The following is a 26,620-nucleotide window of genomic DNA, read 5'->3' as shown; positions in this document are numbered from 1 at the left end:
TTGCAGTGCGATTTAATTTTTTAAAATGGAAAAAAAATGAAGAAAGGACTGAGAGACTTAATCTGCTGTAAAGCCACGCTACTCTAATTGGCTGATGGGTGGAGTAGGTTCCGGTGGCAGACATTTGGATTATTTTTACGGACGGACGCATCAACATCCCCAGCTGAGAGCATCCAGAGGCTCAGGGCTAGCTGCACAGATTGTACATTTTTGTTTTTTTCTGTTTGGATACTCATACCCGATGAGGATTTCAGCATTATTCTCCCTGTCTCCATTTTAGCCTCAGAACTACCCAGTGAGGTAGGTTAGGTCTGGAGGCCTCACTTCAGAAATCATGTGGACAAAATGAGGCAGGCGCAGAGGAGAGCGACGAGGACGTTCAGGGATATGAGGCTAACCAAGCCCTGTGAGGAAAGGCTGAAGGGCTTGGGAATGTTCAGTCTGGAGAAGAGGAGGCTGAGGGGGGGCGTGATTGTTCTCTTTCAGTCTTCAAAGGGCTGTCCCTTAGAGGAGGGCAGGGTGCTATTCCTGTCGACAGCAGAGGATAGAACTCGCAATAATGGGTCTAAATTAAGGGCGGAAAGGTGCCAGCTGGATGCTAGGAAAATCTTTTTTTACAGTAAGAGTTGTTCAGCAGTGGAATCGGCTGCTGAGGAAGGCAGTGAGCTCCCCCCTCACTGGCAGCAGCTGGACAAACACTTGTCAGGGATGCTCTAGGCTGATCCAGCATGGAGCAGGGGGTTGAACTAGATAGCCTGCATGGCCCCTTCCAACTCTGTGATTCCATGATTCTATTGGTAAGAGACGGTAACTGGCCAAAGCCACCCACTGAGCTTCCCAGTGAGAGCCAGTTTGGTGTAGTGGTTAAGTGCCCGGACTCTTATCTGGGAAAGCCCGGTTTGATTCTCCACTCCTCCACTTGCACCTGCTGGAATGGCCCTGGGTCAGCCATAGCTCTCACAGGACTTGTCCTTGAAAGGGCAGCTGCTGTGAGAGCCCTCTCAGCCCCATCCACCTCACAGGACGTCTGTTGTGGAGGGAGAAGATAAAAGAGATTGTAAGCCGCTCTGAGTCTCTGATCCAGAGAGAAGGGCAGGGTATAAATCTGCAGTCGTCATCATCTTCTTCCATGGCCAAGCTGGGATTTGAATCTGGGTCTCCCAAATCCTATTCTTACAGTCAAACTGCTATACTTCAAAGGCTGCGGGATTACAAACTATGCAGGCAGCGCTTTCCCCATTAAGACATTCATTGCCAGCCTGTGACCCATAATCATCATGCATCTGAGATACATGAAGGTCAACCATAACATGATAAAGCAAACACATCACTGTGGTTGGGTTAGAATTTGGGAAACCCAGGTTCGAATCTCCAGTCTGCCATGGAAGACTGCTACGGCACCTTTGGCCAGTCACACCTTCTTAGCCTAACCCACCTTCACAGAACAAGATGGCTAGCTGTATTAGTCTCTATAGCAGTAGAAAACAGCAAGAGTCCAGCAGTACCTTAAAAACTGACAAAATATGTGGCAGGGGATGAGCTTTTGTGAGTCACTGCTTGGGTCTTCAGATACAGTATATATTTGGGGAGGGACAGTGGCTCAGTGGTAGAGCATCTGCTTGGTAAGCAGAAGGTCCAAGGTTCAATCCCCGACATCTCCAACTAAAAAGGGTCCAGGCAAATAGGCGTGAAAAACCTCAGCTTGAGACCAGGCAAATAGGCGTGAAAAACTTCAGCTTGAGACCATGGAGAGCTGCTGTCAGTCTGAGCAGACAATACTGCCTTTGGTGGACTGAGGGTCTGATTCAGTATAAGGCAGCTTCACATGTTCATAAGGTCTCTTTCTCTTTTCTGCTGCTACCTCACATTGTTGTTGTGAAGATAAAATGGAGGAGAGGAGAATGATTTGGTTTCCTGTTGGGGAGAAAGGTGCTTTGGTTTCCTGTTGGAGAGAAAGGTGAGGTATAAATGAACGAAAATGTGAGGTGTTGCCAAGTAACACGCAGATAGACTAGTGCTTATGAAAGAATAGGCATAGTTTTATTGATACGTTCCTAGTTCAGGCCTTTCCTCACGGACGTCTTGCCAGAAGTGACACTGAAACCAAAGACAGCATTAAATAATTTCAGAAAAGTGTGGGCTCCCCCCCCTCCCCGAACTTCAAAGACATAACTCTTCATGAAATAATTCACAGTGAAGTTATCTCCTGAGACAGAGAGGAAATTCCCAGCCTCTGCCTCCTGCTGGTGTAAGGAAGCAGGGGGGAGGCCTCATGTTCCCAGTTAGCCCCTAATGGCCTCACTGTGAGAGACAAAATAACCTTGCACAAGCATTCCAATAACCACACATGTGACCCCATAGTATACCACAGAGCAAGACAGTGACAGTTATGTTGTACGTAAAACCACTCAGGAAGAAAAGAAAAATAAAACATGACAGGAGATGTGGATCCTGACAGAAATAATGTTCAAACGTGCTGACATTTAAAATTGATAAAGGAACACTATGTCTGGATGCTCTGTATTCTTGGTGCTTGGGGGACAACAGTGGGTCTTCTGGAGTTCTGGCCCTGCTGTTGGACCTCCTGATGTCATCTGGGTTTTGGCCTTTCTGACACAGTGTTGGCCTGGATGGACCATTGGCCTGATCCAACATGGCTTCTCTGAGATTCTTAGTATCTGGACAGGAGAGGTGAAACCAGAGCTAATGCACAAGATACTGGAATCAGAAAAGGATAGGACTTTAAGTAGCAGTTCAATAACAGTCTTACACATTACTTAGGAGTGTATTTGCGAACATCTACTCTTTTGCCATCTTCTGAAACCTGGTCAAAAGGTTTGTTTCCTGGCCTCTTAGTGCTACATTATGTTGTCCTTTTGGCCACGTTGCTCCTGAAATGTAGCAGACATCTGAAATGCAGATATATAACAATATCCTGTGACCTTAACTTCTGCCTAACAAAAGTTTCCCCTCCACACCTTTTTTGGAGTCTAAATGAAGTATTCGGGAGGGGGTGGGGTTATCCAGTCCCCGTAGGCCCAGCTCTCTGGCTTAATTTGGCAAACTGTTTTCTGTGTCGGTTGTCACTGAATTGCTTATTTTGTGGACACAAGAACGGCGCCAAGGAATGCTTTAGGAGAGATGCCCTTGTTGTAGACACAGTTCTGAGGCTGTTAAATATTCACATGGATCAGCACAATCTGTTCCAAATGAATTGAAGCGGTCTTGCCGCTTGGGAGGAGGTGTGGTAGCCCAAGAGGCCTTGTTTGCATGTTTTTATACAGTGGCTGCGCTGAAAAAATGCAACTGCAGGACAAACTTTGCTCCAGCAAGATCCTAAGATGTCCATGCGCAATGAATACTTAACTGGCAGAACAAGGCAAAGCCGTCTGCCCAGTCTCTGGCTGATTCAGTGCAAGCACTGGGACAGAATCAGAGCCAGTTTGGTGTAGTGGTTAAGTGTGCAGACTCTTATCTGGGAAAACCAGGTTTGATTCCTCACTCCTCAGCTTGCAGCTGCTAGAATGGCTTTGGGTCAGCCATAGCTCTCGCAGGAGTTGTCCTTGAAAGGGCAGCTTCTGTCAGAGCTCTCTCAGCCCCACCTACCTCACAGGGTATCTGTTGTGGGGGAATAAGTTAAAGGAGATCTTAGACTCTGTTTAAGAAAGAAAGGAGAGATATAAATCTACAGTCTCCTCCTCCTCCTCCTCCTTGCAGGACCTGGCTGTCCATCTGAGCTTTCAGTTCCTCTGATGCACATGTGGAGAGGGACAGAAAGCTAGAATGGGTGTTCAATCCCAAGAACTGCTTTACTGAATGTAAGCAGTTAGGGTGGTCCTTTAATTGTGGTGTTGCCAGGGCTTTTTTGTTTGTAGCAGGAACTCATTTGCATATCAGGCTACACACTCCTGATGTAGCCAATCCTCCAAGAGTTTACAGAAGGCCCTGTAAGAAGAGCCCTGTAAGCTCCTGGAGGATTGGCTACATCAGGGATGTGTGGCCTAAGATGCCAAGGAGTTCCTGCTACAAAAAACACCCTGGGTATCACAGTCAGTATCATCTGCTCAGACTGACTGGCAGCTCTTCAGGGTTTCAAGGCTGAGTTCTTTCATGCCACCTGCTGCCAGATTCTTTAACTGTCGATGCCAGGGGTTGAACCCAGGACCTTCTGCACACCGAGCAGATGCTCTGCCACTGAGCCATGACCCCTCCCCACTTTAATTGTGGTTAAAAGATCAGGAACAGGTTATAGGGCTTGATACTGCTTGCCTTCCCACTTTAGTACAAATTCCCATCAACCTTAACTGTAGTTGGGCATTACTGATGTTCACTGCGTTGAATTCTAAAGAGGGTTCAAGGTTAAAAATCCTGGTTAAGAGCAAACCCCAGTTAGTATTAACCGTGATTTAATGCTGGAACTTGTGTAGACCTTAATGGTAGTTAATGTTTCTTCTCCGCAGTGCAAATCATCTCTCGCCCACTATATTAACTTTCATCTGCGGTGCCTTTCCTGGCTAATGCCAACTAGAGTTTGCCCTGTAGTTTTTAACCAGCCTCGTGGACTCTGTTGCATCACCACCAGTGCACTCTGTTAAATAAAAACTTGTTAAACCAAATTAAATTGGCATTGTTCATTTTGATGGGTGTTAACAGCATTGAGCTAACTGTTGGTTAGAAAGTTGACATGAAACTAAACTTCCCGGTATTGATGCATGTTAATAAAGGACTTTCTTTTTCCACCCTACAGCTTGACATTTGGTCCAAGTCCAACTATCAAGTGTTCCAGAAGGCAAGTCACTCTTTCTTGCTAGCATCTGCGTGTGTGCTGTGTGCCTTTTCATATAGTCTCCAAATAATTAAGATGTGAAGTGTTTTAGCTGCCACTTGAATTGTGATGTGCAACATCTGGGGGAGAAATACTTAAATCCTATGCTATCGACCTATACAATGAATACGTCAATCCCTCACTCCCAGTTTCATAGCGTAATGAATGGAGTAAGCATGGCAAAGTGTTTTATATGCTCAAAGTCCTTTAGGTAAAGTCCTAAAGGCAGAGATGTAAAATTGCTGGAAATTTTGAAGTCACAAAAAAGCTTGGGTTTTTTTTCTCCAGAGGAAAGGATGTAAATTGGGAGTAAGGTAGGACTGAAGTATAGGCAATAGTTACTTCCCTGTGAAACCTACACACATATCTTTAATTTTTGCTATCTGAGAGGTAGGAAAAAAATAAAATTCAAAGGCAAGAAACAAATTCTGTAGTAAACAAAAGAAAGTGTATTATTTGGACAGAAACTCTCTCATACAGTCACCGTAAGTGGGGCTGCCACAGTTTTCAGATGTTAAGCTAAACTTTAGACACTGAAAACGTCAAACTTTTTAATAATGTATGACCAGTGAACATAATATATTAACAGCAGCAAAATTATTTACATTTAAACAAAAACATTCTTGCATGTGTGTGGGTGGGTGGTTTTTTTCTCAGTACTCCCCAGGTAGGTAAGCAATAGCTCCGTGTGTAGAATGCCTCTTATCAACTTCCTATCTTCAAAAGTCCTATCAAAAACACTTTCACGAAATGTGACTTTATATTCCAAGTCTTTTACTGGTAGCAAAAATTCTTAAATAAGTCCGGATTTGCACAATGTATGCAGAGGATACTATAATACAATTTTAAGTACCACAATCCGTTTACAGGCATAACCGGTCTATACTCCTGTTTCACATTATTGGTTTATCCAAGTTACAGTTTGAACCACTAATTTGCTTTACTCCTCACACTTCTATATCATTCTTATTCAATTCACTTCAGTCTTTATAGTATACACTGGTTATGTCTGTAAGCTGTTTGTGGTACTTAAAAGTGTTTTTGATTGGACTTTTGAAGATAGGGAGTTGATAAGAGGTGTACGATACACAGAGCTGTTGCTCATTTCTGTTGACAGTCCCCAGCGTCAGGGAAGTTAGGCATCAGTCAACCAGAGCCAGGGCCTTTTCTGTGGCTGCACCTAGCTGGTGGAATGAGTTGCCGGAGGATGTTAGGGTCCTGCGAGAGCTTCCACAGTTCTGCAGGGTCTGTAAAACGGCACTCTTCCCCCTTGCTTTCCCATAAGGACAACTTACAACAACGGATTAGGCCCATAAACCGGAACTTAACATCATTCTGGACTTCCTACCACGCTATGGTGGTTTGGGGTCCCTTGGAACATCTAAGATTGACTATCCAGTTATACTGCTACCATCGAAACTTAATTACATCATGAATTATTGTACTAGCATCCACTGTTATATTGTTTTTAAATTGATATTTTAATATTGTTTTTTTTGTTTTATGCATTATCGTTTTTATCTTGCTGGTCATTTTTGACCCTAACCTGTGAGCTACCCTGAACCTGCCTTCGGTGGGGAGGGCAGGATATAAAATAAATAAATAAATAAATTCCTAATCCCTGGGTGGGGGCAGGGGATCCCCTGGTTTGGAGGCCCTTCTCCTCACTTCAGGGTCATCAGAAAGCCAGGGGGTGGGGGTGGGATGTCTGTTGGGCATTTCATTATTCCCATAGGGTATAATTCTGATTCCTATAGAGTATAATGAAGAATTGATCTGTGGGTATCTGGGGCTTTGGGTGTGTGTGTGGTTTTTTTGAGGTAGATTTACCACATTTGCAGCATAATATCCAGTGCCTCTCCTCAAAACACCTTCCAAGTTTCAAAAGGATTGGACCAGGGGGTCCAGTTCTATGAGCCCCAAAAGAAGGTGCCTCTATCCTTCATTATTTCTAATGGAGGGAAGGCATTTAAAAGGTGTGTGGTCCCTTTAAACGTGATAGCTACAACTTCCTTTGGAGTTCAGTTGTCTTGTCGCAACCTTGCTCCTGGCTCCATCCCCAGTGCCTCCTGGCTTCACCTCCAAAGTCTTCTGGCTCCGCCCCCAGAGTCCCCAGATACTTCTTGAATTGGACTTGGCAACCCTGTGGCCAGCAAATAAAGTGTATTGTATTCTGGCTATAAAGGTTCAAGGTAAGTTTCTGGGATCAGCTGTCTCCAGGCTGGGCCCTTCAACCTGTGCAGCTTTGCTATTAAGCAGAAAGGCTGCTAGTTCTGCTGATTCTGGTTCCTGGCTCTGCTCCGGGCCACTCTGCAAGTTTCTGACTTCTGGCCTGAACCGGGCTGTGCTTCTGCTGTGCCCTTCAGAATTGTTGCCTACCCTGTTCTTTTAGCTTGCTTGTGGACTTTCGACTGGCTCAAGCACCTGCTAGTTTGGCTTGTTCTTCCACTCACCAGTGCTGAGCAGTTGTACCATTCAGCTGTTTGTGACTTGTTTCTGTGTGTTTGCGGTAACAAGCTACTTGCAGCCATCATGAGCCACTCCTGAACAGACAAGAGATCTAGTCAGGAGTCTGCTCCTGATCTCTTGCTGTGGAAATTTTGCTCTGAACCCAGCAATGTGTTTTGTGTTTTTGGAGGGGGTGGTCTGGAGTAGACTCCCAGGTGATCAGCTGGAAGCCAGGTTCTTCTGATCTCCCATACTACAGACTCCCCGATTTGCTGAGGTACAATTTGGGAGTGGGGTGGGATTATCAGAACCCCAGCTGATTTTTCTTCTGTTCTCCTCACCCCAAGCTGTCATCTTGAACATCAAAGAAAAAGAAAGATACAAGTTCGTTCTTCACTCCCTTTTGCGATGCAGGGATTAAAATCATCCCATCTGTTCCTCCCTCTCAGCTTGGAGTGGGGGGGAGAAACCAGCACTTTCTCCCCTCCCTTTTGCAAACGCAGGCATAAAAATTATTACTTTTGTCCCTGCCCAGCATGGAAGGAAGGGAAGAGGAACAAACTCCTCTCCATTTTGCAACCGACCATCGAGAGCGTTTCTTCCATCTCTGCCAAGCTCCCTTTGTAACTTCACTGTGTAGCTGTTTTGCCGTGGAGTGGTGCGGATGAGAACCGAACTCCCGGTTGATCCACTTGATCAGCTGGGAGTTGGCTTCTGACCAGCAAGCAGCTGCCGGCAAACATTTGACTTGCTTGATGCGATACGAACGTATCCCCTGATCAGCTGATTGTGAGTGTCAAAAAAGGGAAGTTCATCTGCTGAATGGGTTCACTGAAAAATCTACAGCGTCTCTGCTCTCTTGGCCTGCCTGACCCACCTGCACACCTGACAGAAAACATAAACCAGTTTTTGCTGGAGTTAGTTATATCAGTCTGCAGAGAGTCTGTCTGTGGTGGGCATGAAAACCAGGGTCCAAACTAGAGGTGTACCACCATCATTTCAGCATAGCAGCTACCATCCCATGATTCCATGTTCAGCCCAAAGTGCAAAAATGGGACACAAGATACCAGTTTGTTACAGATCAAAGAGTAGGAGTTATTTTTGGGAGGTGGGCAACAGCCCCCGCTCTGAATTAGTTTGAAGGCAGAATAATGCGCTAGTTAATCTGTTGCTCTAGAGGCAAGTAAGAATTAAGGGATTAGACACCCTTTTCTCTCCCTTCTGAAATGTATTCCTCATGTCAGTTGGAAAGGAGCACAATGCAAAGCAACCTAGCACATCATCAGCTTGGATAATCCTTCATCAATAACGCTTTAAACTAATGATAGCCGTGGAATGGCTTTAGTCCTGCTATTAAAGGTGTTTTTCTCAGTCCCCCTTTCGCATGCTTTCTCGTTGTAACTTCAGTTCGGGCTCTGGGCTCCATTCTCCTGAATGCCCAGGGCTGGCCCTGCCACTAGGCAAACTAGGAGATTGCCTAGGGCACCGGTCTTTTGGGGGCACCCGATGTGACTCGGTGATGTTATCAGTGCCGGGAGGGGGGGGGGCGCCAGAAGTTAGCCTCGCCTAGGGTGCCAGACAGTCTAGGGCCAGCCCTGTGGATGCCGGCAGCAATGCCTGATGCTGGAGAGCCAGTTTGGTGCAGTGGTTAAGCGTGCGGACTCTTATCTGGGAGAACCGGGTTTGATTCCCCACTCCTCCACTTGCACCTGCTAGCATGGCCTTGTGTCAGCCATAGCTCTGGCATAGGTTGTCCTTGAAAGGGCAGCTGCTGGAAGAGCCCTTTCAGCCCCACCCACCTCACAGGGTGTCTGTTGTGGGGGAGGAAGGTAAAAGAGATTGTGAGCCGCTCTGAGACTCTTCGGAGTGGGGGGCGGGATATAAATCCAATATCTTCATCTACCTCACAGGGTGTCTGTTGTGGGGGAGGAAGGGAAAGGATATTGTGAGCCGCTCTGAGACTCTTTGGAGTGGAGGGCAGGATATAAATCCAATATCTTCATCTACCTCACAGGGTGTCTGTTGTGGGGGAGGAAGGGAAAGGATATTGTGAGCCGCTCTGAGACTCTTTGGAGTGGAGGGCAGGATATAAATCCAATATCTTCATCTACCTCACAGGGTGTCTGTTGTGGGGGAGGAAGGTAAAGGAGATTGTGAGCCGCTCTGAGACTCTTCAGAGTGGAGGGCGGGATATAAATCTAGTATCATCATGCTTTGAGTATACCTTCGTATAATGTTTCCTTATAATTTTTTGACACAGAAAATTCTAAAATCCAATGATGTGAGATGCATAGCTAGGCTCAGGTTCATCCTTGTGAGCCCTCTTCGCAAATCATAAGCCAGAGTGCTTTGATTTCAATCCATTTGGTCACCTCAGTGCCAACGCTGAAGATAAATTGGTAACCCTGGTCTGTTTGACACATTTGAAGAAAAATCAAAACGTTCGCTTCTCTAGCCCAGAAGTTAGTAGCCCATTGAATTCCTTTCACTGGCAGCATATTGTGCTAGAAAACAGGCGGAAGAATTAACACAACAACAGACGGTAACAACAGACTGTGAGCAGAGCATCCACGCTACATGAAGGAAGATCCTGAATCTAGTCCAGGGGTGGCCAAACTGTGACTCGGGAGCCACATGTGGCTCTTTCACACATATTGTGTGGCTTGAAGACTCCTTCCCTCCTGGTCAGTGGGCTTGGTGAAGGCATTTGTCTCTTGCGTTAGCCAGAGCTCTGGCAGAGGTTGTCCTTGAAAGGGCAGCTTCTGGGAGAGCCCTCTCAGCCCCACCCACCTCACAGGGTGTCTGTTGTGGGGGAAGAAGATACAGGAGATTGTAAGCTGCTCTGAGTCTCTGATTCAGAGAGAAGGGTGGGGTATAAATCTGCAGTCGTCTTCTTCTTCTTACTTCTCCAAGCCAGCCAGCAGCTTGGAGAATGCATTTTAAGTTAAAGTTGCTTTCTTTCCAAGTCTCTCTCCCTCCCTCCCTCTTGTGACTTGTGGCTCCCAAACATCTGACGTTTATTCTGTGTGGCTCTTACATTAAGCAAGATCAGCCCTGATCTAGTCCTTGGTATCTCCCGTTAAAAGTTGCTCTGCAGGCAGAGTAGACAGCATTGGGGCGGAAACCAGCTGTCTGACTTGAGATGAGGCAGCTTTCATATGTAATCCTGCTAGACCAGCACAGCCTCTGCAAGGCTTGTTGAAGTTAACATGGCACAAGGGCCTTCGGAGTTGGGAGAAGGAGAGGCAAGTCATTCTGAAATTAAGACGCTGCAGTTCAGCGGTAGAACGTGTGGTTGGCATGTGAACCGTTCCCTGCCACGACCAGCCTCTGTCAGCCCTTCTTAGTGTTTCTTTGCTGCTGCCAGTCAGAGGAGACAGAGACAAGATCTAAGGGGGCTTTAGCGACAATTGCAGTAGAGCAAACAGGCACGCTGTATAGCACCCCCTGTACTTTGTGTTGGCCCTGCTGTTTTTAAAGTATAGATGGGAGGAGCAGTAATAATGAAACCTAACAATAAGGAAGAGGAGTGATGAATTTCAAGAGTCCTAATAGTATAATGGAGAAGCTCCTACACTTCCAAAGTAATTAGGTTTGTTTGTTTTTTAAATCATGCTGCACCAACAAACAGACTTGTGGTTGTAGTGGTTAAGTGTGCGGACTCTTATCTGGGAGTACTGGGTTTTGATTCCCCACTCCTCCACTTGCAGCTGCTGGAATGGCCTTGGGTCAGCCATAGCTCTCATAGGAGTTGTCCTTCTTCCCGTCCCTATACTGTTCTTTTAAAACTTCAGTGGAGTTGTAATTTCCTTTCTAAGTAACTACAATAAATGATTTCTACCGAAGAGTCCAGTGAATCCTTTTTTGCGATAGCCCCTCAGTAAAGTTGATCTGCTCTGTATGGCAGGTTTTTCAAAGCCGGACTGAGGCTTCATACCCTCTTCAGTGGTGGCAAAGCAACATCTGGAGCTCACAAGCGGGCCGGCTCATTGAAGCTGCCAAAATGTTAATTTCCCAGACAGCCACAGCACAGCCCTTTCAGGTTAAAGAGCAGGTACCTCTTTCCCCCCGCGATCCAACCCTGTCACACGGAGCTAAATTTGACTTGACTTCTTTGTTTGCAAACTCTGGCTGTGTCAGCAAGACTTGTGCCTTCCCCGATTAGGTAGGATCCCCGAGTGTGTTTAATTTGATAGGGAAAGAGTTCCCAGAGGGCCCATTATGGCTGAAACGTACAGGTATTTACTGAGGTCCCCCTGGAGACTTGCTTTAACTCCATTCTGGGGGTGAATAAGCTTTTCTAACCATCCAGCGAGCCAGCGGGGTGAGTTTTAGAGAATAGAGCCCAGAAACAAGGGGAGGGCTCTCTGAAAGGGCAGAAACACAAAGAGCCAAGAAAAGGTTGGCGCATCTCCACATTTCCCTGACATTTTAAACTCTGCAGGTGCCGCTCTTCAACCTTTTCTGTTAACTCCTCACGTATCTCCATCTAGTAAGCTAAAAGGGGAAAAAGGCAAACTTGCGTCTTATTATCAAGGTGGGTTTTGTTTTTTACTCCATTCCTATTCCACAGACTTGCAGTGGTTAGAAAAACACAGGAATGAATTCTCCAAAATAGAAACATGCAAAACTAAATCAGATTATAAGAATAATGCACCATGGTCGTTTCTTCCCCCGTTAATTTTTGCCCCCCCCCCCTCGGATACCAGTTCGGAGGTGCCCAGGGATCGATTTGAGGTCGCCCCCACTTTCCTGTAGGAATCTGCTTTGCTTTAGGATCCACGGGGGGCCTGGCTCAGGGGAGGAGATGCAGCATTTAGTAGGGTCTGATACATGGCTTTTTCAGCCACTGTCTGTATTGTATTCTCCCAGCAAGATCTGGAATTCTGGTGGGATTCAGGACAAAAGAAAACACCTTCCTCTTTGGGGAAAAGCTTTTAATCAATAATAGATGGTTTCTTGACTTTAGCGTCACATTGCTATTTTCAGAGCCTTGTTCTTCCGTTAGTTATTTTGATTATTTTTTAATTTGTTTTCTTGCATAGTTCCCCATTTGAATTGGGAGGTGTGGGGAAGGGAGCTAGTAATGACAATTGGGTGAGGATTGTTTAAGCCCAAAAGCTAACATGGATAAGGAGGTGCAGTTAGAAACTCAGGCATGGAAACCGATATAGCATTTCCATGGGAAAGAAGCAGTGGTCTTAAGGTGGTTTAGATTTGTGAGCGTAACAGTGTCATGAGCCCTGATGAGGAGGAGCTGGAAGGGTTAACAGACCTGGGAGAGTTGCCGGCCAGTTCCTCAGCTGAACAAACAGCAGCTGGCCCATCAATCACTCTCCAGGCACCAGTGTCAGCTGTTGACGATCAATTTCCTCCAAGCTCTCCTCCTCCCATCTCAAGAGTTCGAAGCAGGCTCCGGAAAGAACTTGCAGAGCGAAGACATGAGGCACGCCGAGGCTTCAAATCTCTCAGCCCTGAGTTCTAGCAGAGTCACTGCCACCCAGGGAGCAGGCTGATTGAGGCTCCCACCCAGGACCTGCTAACCTTGTGGAAGCAACAAGTCTATTCTCTGGCTTGCATCCACACTCCCTCCTGATCCTGACCTGCTTGATTTCCTTGGCACCCTGACCTTTTGGCTTTTGGACATTGACTTCTGATTCCGGTTTGTGATTCTGCATTGGTGACTTGGCTCCTGCTTGACTTCCTGGACTTTGACCTTGGACTGACTTTGGACGCCTGCCTGCCTGCACCCTGAGAACGTGACAAACAGCATGATTAGAGCCACAGATGACCACCTCCATGCTAGGTTACGGGCAGGATCCGCTCAACTGTATAAATCACCAAAGTAACCCCATGAATACCAGTGTGTTGCAATCCAAGAGATGCACCCAGGGCCCCTCAAAGTTTTGGGGGCCAACCCTGTTTGGAACCAGCCCCGTTGCGCAGTGCCATGAAGCTATCTATCCCCAGAACAAGGGAGGCCAGACTGTGTTCCACACGGGCTAGAGCCTTCTGAGTGGCAGCGCCGGAGATGTGGAATGCCCTCCTGGAGGCCATAAGGGCCCTGTGGGATCTTCCTTAATTCCGCAGGGCCTGCAAAACTGAATTATTTCGACAGGCCTTCATCACCTAAACTGGGAGAGGACTGACACCCTACGCTGCTGAGGAACTACAATCGTTATAGGATCACTGTCTGAAGAAAGATCCCGCCTATACTGAAACTGATCAGCACCATAAAATGTTTTTTTTTTTAATTGTATTTTATCTTTTTTAATTGGAATTGTAGATAGCTGAATTGATTGTTAGCTGCCCTGAGTCTGCTTGCTGAGAGGGTGGGATAAAAGTCTAACGTGATAAACAAACAAATAAATAATGTGACTTTCCTGAGTGTCTGAAACATAACACAGTAGGCAATAGCATTCTGGTTTGAACGTTTTGATCTTCACGCTTCGCTTCTCTTCTCAGCTCTAGAGGTCTGAAAGGCTGGCATGTATTGAGATATTTTGCAACTTCGTTTCACCACTGCTCCATATGTGCCTTTTTGTCTGGGCAGCATCTGAAGTTTGCTTTATTCAGTTCATAGCCTGACCCTGATCTTGCCATGATCCCTGAAACCCTTGGCCCCTCCAAAAGCTAACGGAATAAAACCACTTTATGCTGCTTCCAAAATACGCCTTCACTGGACGTTGTTAGTGAAATCTCCATGGAACAGGAATTCTCCATGGAACAGGACCTTGTTCAGTTCCGCAGGGCCTGCAAGACGACCCTCTTCCGGCTAGCTTACACCTAGCTAAGATGGAAAACTCAGTGTAGCTTTCCAGACTCCTGTTTTATATATATATATTTGGAATGTTTATTGGTTTTTAAGGTTTTAACTGTTTTAAATGTTTAACTGTTTATATATTAAATATTGTCTAATCTTATGTTTGACTAATGGTTGTAAGCCGCCCTGAGCCACTTGTGGGAAGGGTGGGATATAAATCTTAAATAAATAAATAAATTCCAACGCAGAGGAGCACCCACCCAAGTTGTCAGTTTATAATCCTGACTTGGCCTTTGGGTTTCTGGTTTTGCATCCAGATTCTCTTTTCCACACCATGTGCAATCCCAAGGCACAGTTTTCCCCATGCAAGGGCACGTAAGTGTTGTAATATATGAAGATGAATTCCTGTCATTAATCTCAGAGCAAGAGCGTGGAGTGAATGCAGGTATGAGTCAGCTATTGAATACTGACAAGGCCTTCTCAAGGGCAGGTGATGGGCAGGGTCAGCAGGCGGAATCAGTACCCTGCATGACTCAAGTGTTTACTCTGGATTGGGGTTTTTTCCCTTTTTTGTAAGTTTTATTATTGAAATGCATTCCTCATCTGCTTACCTGAAGCAGCAGTGAGAGCCAGTTTGGTGTAGTGGTTAAGTGTGCGGACTTTTATCTGGGAGAACCGGGTTTGATTCCCCACTCCTCCGCTTGCACCTGCTGGAATGGCCTTGGGTCAGCCATAGCTCTCGTAGGAGTTGTCCTCGAAAGGGCAGCTGCTGTAAAAGCTCTCTCAGCCCCACCCACCTCACAGGGTGTTTGTTGTGTGTGTGTGGGGGGGGGGAAGGTAAAGGAGATTGTGACCGCTTTGAGACTCTGAGATTCAGAGTGTAGGGCGGGATATAAATCCAATATCTTCTTCAATCACAAATTGTGAGCCAGGTTTATGCATACGGTTCAAGGCCACCACTGAAATTCACTGGATCCATGAGCCAGAAGGCTAAGCGATCATATCTTCAGTACCAATGGCCACAGTCGTTAAAGTAGCAGTTGTGTGTAACTGAGTGAACTTCTGAATTGCAAGCTACTGTCTTCACATGAATATGGGCACACCCTAGACCAGGGGTCCTCAAACTACGGCCCGCGGGCCAGATGCGGCCCGCTGAGGACGTTTATGCGGCCCACCGGGTTATGCCAAAATCAGACCGGAAGTGACATTTGACCTAAACTTGCACACTTCCGGCACTGGGCTGAGGCGGCAGAGACAGAGTGTGAGGCGATACCGAGGTGAGGTGAGTTCCCAGGCCGGGGTGTGTGGTGTGGGGAAGGGAGAGAGATGCAGAAGATGGAGAACTGACGGCCCGCGGCCTTGTACTGTAACGGCAGCCACCACAACAGTCCGGCCCTCTAACAGTCTGAGGGACAGTGAACTGGCCCCCTATTTAAAAAGTTTGAGGACCCCTGCCCTAGACCAATGCCAAAAAAAAGAGCATGTAAGGAAATGGGATAAAAGTAGACTCCCACTATGATTTCTCTCGTCGTAAAGAGAATTTCCTTAGTTCCCCGTAAAACCTTTATTGATTCCTTAACTATAAAAGGAAGAGCAGAGTGGTAAAGCTGCAGTACTGCAGCCTGAACACTCTGCTCATGACTTGAGTTCGATCCCGGCAGAAGCTGGGTTCAGGTAGCCGGCTCAAGGTTGACACAGCCTTCCATCCTTCCGAGGTCGGTAAAATGAGTACCTGGCTTGCTGGGGGGAAAGAGTAGATGACTGGGGAAGGCAATGGCAAACCACCCTGTAAAAAGTCTGCCAAGAAAACGTCATGATGCAAAGTCACCCCCGAGTTGGAAATGACCGGTCCTTGCAGAGGGGACTACCTTTCCCTTTTTATAACTATAAAAGACGTATAAGTACCCTCTAAAAAAGAAAAGAGTAGCGGAGGAACAAAAAGAAATAATCCATGTATTTGTTAGCAAATCAAGCATTTCTCAGATACCTCATTAAGTACTTCCGTGCCTTTGTTGTTATCTTTGTGTTTTGCTGTGGATCCTGCATCTTTGTAACTTTGTCCCCGTGTTGGGACAGCTCCATATACCTATTAAATACGTACATAAGGGCCATCAAGGTCACAACTGACTTACAGTGACCCCAGGAAGGAGTTTACAAGGCAAGTGAGAAGCAGAAGTGGTTTGCCATTGCCTTCCAGCACAGAGTCTTCCTCAGTGGCCTCCCAGGTACCCAACTCTGTTTAGCTTCCAAAACTTGACAAGATTATGGGCCGTATCATGCCACCTTCCTTCCCTCTCTAACCTTTAGCAGTTTTTCTGCAAGCCTGGCCAGTTTAGTATTATGTTGCTTGCAGTGACCAGCCAAATGTCTTCTGAAGCCCCCCTCTCCCCCCCCCCCCCAAACCACAAAGGCAACAACAGCCCTCACCTGGTGTGTGCGTCTAGCAGCAGGTATTCCGTGATGGGTGGCTGCTAAGCCTGGAAGTTCCAATCACGGAGCTGTTACGTCTCCCAGCTGCTGATAGAGCTCTTGTCTTGCACAAATTTGTCTGATCCCCTTTGAACACCATCTAACTCAGTGCTCTCATTTGGTGCTAGCAAATACCATGATCCGCTGTGCAAAATAGGTGCTGCTTGTGTAGTGGCCTTAAGAACCAGTGGTGGCATTGAGAGCCAGTTTGGTGTAGTGGTGAAGTGCGCGGACTCTTATCTGGGAGAACTGGGTTTGATTCCTCACTCCTCCACTTGCACCTGCTGGATGGCCTTGGGTCAGCCTTTGCTTTCGTAGGAGTTGTCCTTGAAAGGGCAGCTGCTGTAAGAGCTCTCTTAGCCCCACCTACCTCACAGGATGTCTGTTGTGGGGGGGTGGGAAGTTAAAGGAGATTGTAAGCCACTCTGAGATTCAGAGTACAGGGCGGGATATAAATCCAGTATCATCATCTTCTTCTTGTTATCTGTCCTGAATCTGCTGCCAGTAAATGAGCACCCAAACCCTAGCAAGGAGGAAGAAGGTTCCTTTCACTTTCTCCAAGCTAGGCCTAATGTTACAAACCTCTTATTCCCTTGCCTGCCTCCCCCGTTTGTCTCTTTCTAAACTAAAAGGGCTAAAACACTCGAGCCTTTCCTCTTGGAGAAGACTCTTCAGTCCCTTGATCTTTTTGGTTGCCCTTTTAAAACACCTTTTTCTCATTCCACTCCGTCCTTTCTAAGATGAGCATTCAGAATGGTGCGTGGCATTCCAGATAAAGCCGCACCAGCGATTTATATAAGGATGTTACAATAGTGGCTGTTCTATTTTCAGCCTGCCCTCACCTGAAATTTGCACTTTTCACCAGCGCTGTTCACTAAGGTGCAATTTTTCACCATTCACCAGAGTTCCAGAGTCGTTCCAGACTAGGTGTCGCCAGTTAAGGCCTGTCAGCACATAGCTGAATACTTTTGTGCTGTCTGCAGATCTGTGTATTCCATTGTTCATCTCTGACTCCATATAATGTATGAAGAGCATCAGGGCTGATTCGCCCACTAGGCAAACTAGGCGGTTGCCTAGGGCACCAGGAGGGAGGTGCCAAATTGGGCTCCCCCCCCCCCCGGTGCCCAAGACAAACACCTAAATTTGCCTCCCCCCCGCCCCGCCGCTAGCCCCCTCCCTTTCCTTCTGCTGCACTCCACCACCCCCCCACCCCCTTGCAGTCAGAGGACCATGCTGGGACAAGGCTGGGCCTTGTATCTGAGCGTTCTTTAAAGAGAAAGTTGGAGGATGCTTCACTCCCCCCTCACTTCCGGTTCCGGAAAGGAAGGGAGAGAAGCCTCCTCCTGCGCTCACTTCAAAAAATGCTCAGATGCCGGCCGCCTGGAAGCTGATAGGGCCCAGCCTCGTCATGGCACACTCCTCTGATCGATGGGAGGTGGGTGGTGCACCAGAGCGCAGTGCAGTGGAGGGAGGGCGGCAGGCGGTGGAGGGGCGGCAGGCACGGAGCCTGCGGGCCAACACTGAAGAGCATCTATCCTGATATGGATCTCTGGCGAAACCTTCTTTTCCAGCTGGATGAGCTCCCTGTAGCACTTTAGAAACCAACAGGATTTTCAGACTGTGAGCATTCAAGAGTCAAATCTCCCTTCATCAGATAAAAGTCCATCAATCAATCAATCTTTATTATTGCAGTCAATGACCAACACAGTCCAAACAATCAGGACAAGTCATATTAGGAAATCCACTAACATTTTAGCTTCAATATTGAAATCTAAACAAATTATATATAGTAGTGTAATAAAATATACAATACAAAATCCTAAGTTGTCTACATAAAAATCAGAACTTGCTCAAACAACTTTTGTAGTTTTCGATGCTTGTAAACTCAGATGTCATCTCACGATCGTTATCTGAAAGCAAGCATTCCAGCATAGTTTTGTTTGATCTACTTGGAAATCTTTCTATCAGTGGGTTAATGGTTTCTACTTTTATTCTCCCAAAATACAGGCAATTGAAAAAGATATGTTCTATGTTAACCAAATTTATTAAATTTTGCAATATACTGAAATGCATTTCGAATAATAAAAAACCCCAATAATTCAGTCCTTATCAATACATTACACATTTTTTTTCCTCACTTCCCCCACCTCTTTTCTTTGACCTCCGTCGGTGCTTCAAGCTATTGAAAAAAAAACAATTAAGGTACCATCCATTTTAGAATCTTGCACTATAAAACTTACATATAATCTAATAACGTATCTATATCTCTATTTATAATTCAATCTTCTAGCTTTCCTTCAGGACATTATTAACACATCCTGAACTTATTTATCTCAATATGCTAAATCATATCACCTTAACCTTTTAGTTCACCCATAGTATTACACTTACCTTTCATCTATTATCACACCAATTATAGCTATTTATTGTACTTATCTCTATATTTTCTAACTGCTAATAAAAAGAACTATTGTATATTAACTCAAAAAATTCTTTCTAATCATCTATCTCCCCCATTTCCCACAATTTCAGGTTATACTTTCAAAAACCACCAAATGTCTCTTAACTCTCCATTACTTTTCAATACAGTCCTGAAACTTCTTCCATTTATCTTTAAATTTTTCTGCATCAATGTCTTTCAAGATTCTAGTAAGTCTATCCCTTTCACTCCAATGTAAAGTTTTTAAAATCCAGTCCCATTTATCTGGTATTTCAGCTTGCTTCCACCTTTGTGCAAACAATGTTCTTGCAGCTGGTAACATATACCACACCAAAGTCCTGTCTTGCTTCAGAAAACTTTCCATTTGTAATCCTACCAGAAAGGTATCTGGTGCCCTTTTAACTGCATATCCCAAAATCTTCGACATCTCTTGTTGAATCATTTGCCAAAATTGTCTCGTTTTTTCACAAGTCCACCACATATGGTAAAAAGAGCCTTCATGCTTTTTACATTTCCAACACCGATCAGATGCCTGCTTGTTCATTTTTGCTAACTTCTTAGGTGTCATATACCACCTGTATTGCATTTTCAGACTGTTTTATTTTATATTATTACATGTCGATATTTTCATAGAGTTCTTCCATAGGTGTTCCCATGTCTCCATTGAAATTTCTTTATTCATATTTATTGCCCATTTAATCATTTGAGATTTTACTACTTCATCTTCTGAAGACCATTTCAATAACAATGTATACATCTTTGCAATCAATTTTTCATCTTCCCCTAATAGCACTTTTTCCATTTCTGTCTGATCTTGCCTTATACCTGTAGTCCTGATGTCTTTATCCACTAAATTTTTACCGTATTTGCCGGCATACAAGACGACTTTTTTGCCCTGAAAAACATGCCTCCAAGTGGGGGGGTCGTCTTATACGCCGGGTGCACTCCGCCGCCGCCCGAGGAACGAAGCCCTGAGGAGGCTACGGGATGCGGTGGCAGCGGCAAGAGCAGCGCCCAGAAGCCGGCCGCGCTCTCGCCTGGCCCCATGGCCACGCAGGGCTCGTCGCCGGTGCCGCTCGGGAAGAGGAAGAAGCCGCCGGCACCGGAGCCTGTACAGGACGAGGCGGCGGCGGAGGCTGCTGCGCTCATGGCCCCCGTCCCCACATGCTCCGCTTCGCGCCCAGACCCTTCCCTCAGCGCCTCAGCAGCCCAGCCATAGGGAGAGGGAAGGGGAAGGAGGTCCACCGCCGCCCCAGCCAGCAGCACCTCACTCACTCACTGACAGGCGCTCGACCCTCCCCCTTTGGCTCTCACGCGCACCCATGCGGGAAGGGACGGGGGGGGAGAAGGGATCAGAGCCCGCCGGACCCCGAGCACGGGGCGCGCTGACGTCATGTCACCATGCGGGCGGGAGCGCTCTGTCTCTCTCTCTCTCGTTTCCTCCTTTTCTACCTAGCCTCCCCACACCCCTTTCGTGTGTCAAAGCGGCTGACAACGGGACACAACTGCGCCTGCGCAGCGAGGCCCCCCTTTTCTTTTTCCGCCCTTCGCCTCAAACATAAACATTGTCCCACCCTGAGGGAGCGCGGAAAGCTCATGCGCATTGGTGGAGCTCCTTTCTTTCCTTTTCGTCCAATGTTTCTTGAGGAGAGTTTCTGGGAAGGCGGGAGGGAAGGAGGAGATAGACGTAATAATAATAATAATAAATAGGAATGGTGACTAAATAGCAAATAGAGATTAGAACTGTGGCTGGTGTTTCTAATAATAATGGGTTTCGGTTCAAATCTCCAGTTCCTGTAAGAAATGTTGGGGGGTCGTCTTATACGCCCAGTCGCCTTATACGCCGGCAAATACGGTAATTTGTAGTCTCTGGAACCAATTAAATTTGTCTTGCAGTTCTTCATCTGCTTTTAGTTCTACTTTGCCACCCTTAATTTTTAGCAATTGTTTGTATGTAACCCTTTTGTATTCCTGTGAGTCAGAAAGCCATTTCTGGAAGGCTGAGTCAACCTGGAGCCGGCTACCTGAAACAGATATATATATATATCCCACCCTCCCCGCCTAGGCAGGCTCAGGGCGGTTAACAACATATTCATACAAAAGTTATACAATAATTTTAAAATCAGCATTATCTTAAAAACCATTCTGGATTTGCAGAAGCTCGCTTCATATATATCCATATGTGTGTGTTTGTGTGTGTGTGGAACAGACTGAAGTGCCATTGAGCTCCCATTTTACTTTGCCACTATAGAGTTTTCATGGCTACCCATGTCAAATTATTATCATGGAGGGCATTTGAGTTGTTCAGTTGATTGATAAACAGTGCAGGCCTGCCCTGCCCTCGATAGCTCGCTCTTATCAGAACCTGGAAGCCAAGCAGGGCCGACCCTGGCAAGTACTTGGGTGGGAGACCTTCTTGGAATACCAGAAGCCGGGAGACAGGGGCTCTGTGCCCATAGTAAGGGTCAGTCACCAGAAGTCACCATGACTTCCGGATGCACACACACACCCCACCACCACCAGTTCAGTCATAAAAACAATATACCCTTCCAGTATACCTAGGGAGATGTAATTCCATCCGGGATTGTCCTGTAAGTAAACATTTTGCAAACCCTCTATGAGGGCTACAGTTTTTTTATCCCAAATAAAAAGGACAGTTTACTAAACTGTCTTGAATCATTCCTTTATCAAATTTGGGGATTCAAATTAATTCCCTGCTATAGGGTGGTGTAAGAACAAACTCAAAAATAAACAGTTCAGTTTTTGTTATTGTGGCCAATACTAATTTAATTACGACATTGATTTCAGCAGACCACTATTGGCTGCTTTTTGGTAGCACATCATCAGCTTGTGGAAATAAATGCCAAAGATACAGTGCTTGCCATTCATTTAGGTGGTTTCAGAAAGTATTAGAAACATTCACGGGGGGCTGGGAATACATCTGTCCAGCGCTTTTTTTGATCAAGAACACAGATCTGGCTGACTTGGTGTCAGGGGGTGTGGCCTAATATGCAAATAAATTCCTGCTGGGCAAAAAGAAAAGAAAAGAAAAGCCCAGGGTGTTTCAGTGGCTTATTAGACATGATTCCAAAGAATGGCTCCTCCATGTTCACAGGAGTATATCTTTGATTTTTAGGGGCTAGGAACAGGCAAAAGGATGGTTATCTCCAGGGGTGGAATTCTAGCAGGAGCTCCTTTGCATATTAGGCCACACACCCCTGTTGTGGCCAATCCTCCTAGAGCTTACAAAAAAGAGCCTTGTAAGCTCTTGGAGGATTGGCTACATCAGGAATGTGTGGCCTAATATGCAAAGGAGCTCTTGTTAGAATTCCACCCCTGGTTATCTCCATTGTACCCTTTTGAGTTTCCTAGGCATTACTGTCTGACCCCAACAGGAGATGGTGTTTGACCAGCCAGATCTTTGGTCTGATCCAGCTTGTTCATGTCTCAGAGAATAAGCAGATCCTCCAGGAGTCCCACTGTCTTTGCATTTCTGCCATCTCCATCAATCAAGGTGGAGGAGGGGGAATCCTAATGTGCAATTAAATGTTTAATTCATTTATTGGATCGGTAATCAATTAAAATGTTGAGCCCTAATGGGCTCCCTGGAAAAGCGGCTGATAGGGGAAAATCTAAGAAAGCGCGTTGCCAAGCAGTGGCAGGTGGAGTTCCCTTTGCCGGGAGCTGCACTTGTGATTTCAGATTTGTTCATATGTAGTCAGCCTTACAGCCTTACGAAAAGTTACCCACCCACTAGAAAAAGGTAGAAGTAAGTTGGGAGACATGGCCAGGTTTCTCAAAAAGATGCGACAGTAATCAAAATCCACACACCTTTCTTTGAGAACTCCCCTTTCCAATCAAAATACAATTTGGGGTTGAGTTCAGAGTCCACCGTAAAATCCTTAAATGAGCAGCAATTGCAAGCATTAGGTTAAATAAGTGAAATGAGGCAGTATTACAGTTTGTCAGTCACAATATGCACCAGATAAGTTCCGATGCAACTTGGAGAATTCAATGTCTCCCAGAGCATGTGCGTATCTGCTCCGCTTTGGGTAAAATAATAGCCCCATTAATGAAGCCCAGCAGCCTGATCTTCTAGCAGCTTCTTTCCCTTTGTCGAAGAGCACGTGCATTTGAAAGAATCTAATTTGGTGCTGAGCAGTTCGTTTCCCCGTCTCCTTGCCGTTGTCAACCTCACAATGTTTGTTGCTGCTTCTAGGGAGCAATCCCCTCCCTTTTCTCCTCCTGTTTGGCACGCCTTTGATCTGTTTCAGAAGCGCTTTCTTCTACCCACTCGCTTGTGGTACCAATCGCTTACTTTTTGTTCAGAAAACATTATTAGTGTTCCGGCAGTGCTGGGGATGACTTTCATCTCCCGGTGGAATCTCATTAGCTTTTACATCACAATGGGAAACAGCATATGTGTTGCTATGTCCAAAAGTAGCCAGTCAATTTGAATTTGTTAATGGCAATACTTCTTTCTCCCCCCTCCCCCTCCCAGCCACATCTTCAATGCTAATATGTTTTTTTTTTAAGGCGTCTTTATTGTTGGAAACATTTTTTGAAAAAAGGAAATTCATTGGAGGTTGAAATGCTGGGGAAATGGAACTGTCATTAACGGTTTACTCCGTTATGCAAGTGTGAATGCAAGAATGCTCTGAAGTGGAAGAACAAGGCCCTAATAGAAAATCTTGTAAGTTAGAATGCGGCTAAGCTAAAATAATTAGTTACAGCTTGAAAAAGCTGAATGTAGAATCGTATTCAGACTCAGGCTTAGGAATCTGTACTCGTCTTGCAGTTTCTTCACTTGGGTACCATACAAATGAGTAAGTTAAGTGAGCTGCACCAGAGAGCTGGATGCCATTTTAAAACGGCCCGGCTTAGCACGGTGGTACTGTCAGTAGCCTTGAAACAACCTTTATTCGTGCCTCGTATGACATTTCCTTTCTGTACGAGTATGTCCTTTCTGTTAGTATGTCAGGCATGGAGCCTCCCTTTTGGGCTGCTCCAAAAAATAATATTGCCTGTTTGTCTTATGAAGAGCCCCATGGCACAGAGTACTAAGCTGCAGTACTGCAGTCCGAGCTCTGCTCATGACCTGAGTTTGTTCCTGGCGGAAGCTGGGTTCAGGTAGCCGGCTCAAGGTTGACTCAGCCTTCCATCCTTCTGAGGTCGGTAAAATGAGTACCCAGCTTGCTGGGGGAAAAGCATAGATGACTGGAGAAGGTAATGGCAAACCGTCCCATAAAAAGTCTGCCAAGAAAATGTCATGATGTGACATCACCCCATTTGTCAGTAACAATGAGCTCCCCCCACCCCCAAGGCCCTGAGGTCAGCTGCACAACATCTTCTTGTGATCCCTGGTCCTAAGGACGCCTGACTGGCTTCAACAAGGTCCAGGGCCTTTTCGGTCTGGGCCCCCACCTGGTGGAATGAGTTCCTGCTGGAGATCCGGGCCCTGCTTGGACTTCCAAGTTTCGCAGGGCCTTTAAGACGGAGCTCTTCCACCAGGCTTTTAATTGATCCAGTGGGTGTCCCCTGAAGTCATCGCTTCCCCCAGCACCTTATCAGCACCTTACCATCTAGGTGCTTAAGTTACGTTGAATATTGTTTTGGTAATTCTGTAATTTTACAGATTTTGTAATTATGATATTGTCTAGTCTGGATGTGGTTTGTTTAATGTTTCTGTAAGGTTTTTAATATTGTAAGCCGCCCAGAGCCCACTTGCGGGACAGGGCGGGATATAAATTAAAAAAAACCCTCAGTGCTTGCACAGGGGACTACCTTTAGCTTTATTTGTTGTATGCATAAACGGGGCCTGATGGGTTGATGCTCTGGCGTATCTGAAGAAGTAAGCTCTGATTCACAAATGCTGATGCTGTTAGACTTTTAAGGTAGCACTAGGCTCCTCTCTCTTAATTCACCTCTTCGGCTTGCTTGAGGTCAGAACATCATGCAGATTGCTGGCAAGTCTCCGTCAGCAGTCTGAGGCTCCTTTGCAGCTCGAAGGAGAGGAAAGAGAAGGCATTTTCTAAAATGCTAGGGATTCCCATGACCACTAGTGAACATAGTGCGACCGAGGCTTGTGATGCCCTTTATTGGAACCGACCGAGATAATTTAGTCACACTTTCCCAAAATAGATAAAGGGAAGGAGCGGCAGGTGAGCCCGATCCCATCAGATCTCGGAAGCTAAACAGGGTCGGCCCAGGCTAGTATCTGGATGGGCAACCTCCAGGGGCATGACGCTGAGGCAGGCAGTGGCAAAACCACCTCTGAAACGTCTCTTGCCTTAAAAACAAGTGTAGTGGTTAAGTGTAGCCAGTTTGGTGTAGTGGTTAAGTGTGCAGACTCTTATCTGGGAGAACTGGGTTTGATTCCCCACTCCTCCACTTGCACCTGCTGGAATGGCCTTGGGTCAGCCATAGCTCTGGCAGAGGTTGTCCTTGAAAGGGCAGCTGCTGTGAGAGCCCTCTCCAGCCCCACCCACCTCACAGGGTGTCTGTTGTGGGGGAGGAAGGGAAAGGAGATTGTGAGCCGCTCTGAGACTCTTTGGAGTGGAGGGCGGGATATAAATCCAGTATCTTCAATATCTTCTTCATCTTCTAAGCTGTGGAGTCTTGTGAGCAAAAATTCTACTTTGTGAGCTACTGGAATAAATTATTTTGCTCTGGGGCCATTTCCAAGATAAAAAAATGTGTGAGCCAAAGGCTAAAAAACTGAGCTAGCTCACATTAACTCAGCTTTGTGAGAACTCTGCTCGCCACTTATTGGTGCATAATGGTAAAAGAGCTAGAACTTCTAGCTGCTAGATAATCTTAGGATCTCCTGGCTATACTACACACACTAATTAATAATAATTGATAATTAATTAACAAGTGAGCTTGCTGTCCTTTGAGCATGATAGCTTGAAAGTGAATTTGATTGTCCCCAGTTCAGCTACTATGAGCAAAGCAGGACACGCTGCAGCTAAGCAGAGCTTTCAGCGGCAGTGCACATACAGAGAGCTGTTTGTACCAGTCCATCTAGCAGGAGATAGTCTTCCAGATTTGTTGGTGGCAGCAGTTACAGCCCATAGAGAAGCTGTAGTCAAGTAGAGAACTGGGGTGGCCATAGTGTTTTCTGAACTCCTTGGGACCCAAGGGAATGGGACTTGAGTCCATTCCTTCACAAGTGGGACTGTAAAGATTTGGAAAAGCAACCAAAGAGAACCTGGCAATACTCTTAACACAGGGATGGCCAAACTTGCTTAATATGAGAGCCACACAGAATAAATGTCAGATGTTTGAGAGCTGCAAGATGGGAAGGGAGGAAGGCCAGTAGTAGGGAGGAGGGAGGGAGAAGTTGAAAGAAAGCAACTTTAAATGCATCCTTCAAGCCACCAGCTGGCTTGACTTGGAGAAGTGATTTAAAGAGAGAAATGTCTTCTCCAAGCTTTGAGAGCCACATCATATATGTGAAACAGCCACAATTTGGCCCCCCCTGCTCTAACATCTGCCCTGAGGACTGAAACAGCTTACTGATGCTTCATCTTAATAGCAATTCTATAGAGCTGTGCAGAGCTTCATTCATGCAGCTGTTGCAAGGAGGCAATTAATCCTCTCTTCATTGCTGCTGAATGCGACTGCATTCTCAGTACATCGTAGTCACGGTATATTCCTTTTCCCCAAGTGCTAC

At 46.0% G+C, this 26,620-nt stretch overlaps 1 protein-coding gene across 2 annotated transcripts in view; it reads left to right on the top strand.

The window, feature by feature from the left end:
- The window catches only part of MED27 (mediator complex subunit 27), a 254,777-nt gene that overhangs the window by 215,443 nt on the left and 12,714 nt on the right, over positions 1–26,620 (top strand). For both annotated transcript variants that reach the window (XM_060250725.1, XM_060250726.1), the window contains one exon: positions 4,748–4,789. In XM_060250725.1, the coding sequence (XP_060106708.1) occupies positions 4,748–4,789 (42 nt within the window). The remainder of the gene's footprint in view (positions 1–4,747; positions 4,790–26,620) is intronic.

This window comes from Heteronotia binoei, chromosome 12 (assembly GCF_032191835.1).
Source record: "Heteronotia binoei isolate CCM8104 ecotype False Entrance Well chromosome 12, APGP_CSIRO_Hbin_v1, whole genome shotgun sequence".
Lineage (NCBI taxonomy): Eukaryota > Metazoa > Chordata > Lepidosauria > Squamata > Gekkonidae > Heteronotia > Heteronotia binoei.
This window is presented reverse-complemented; position numbering and strand designations above follow the sequence as displayed.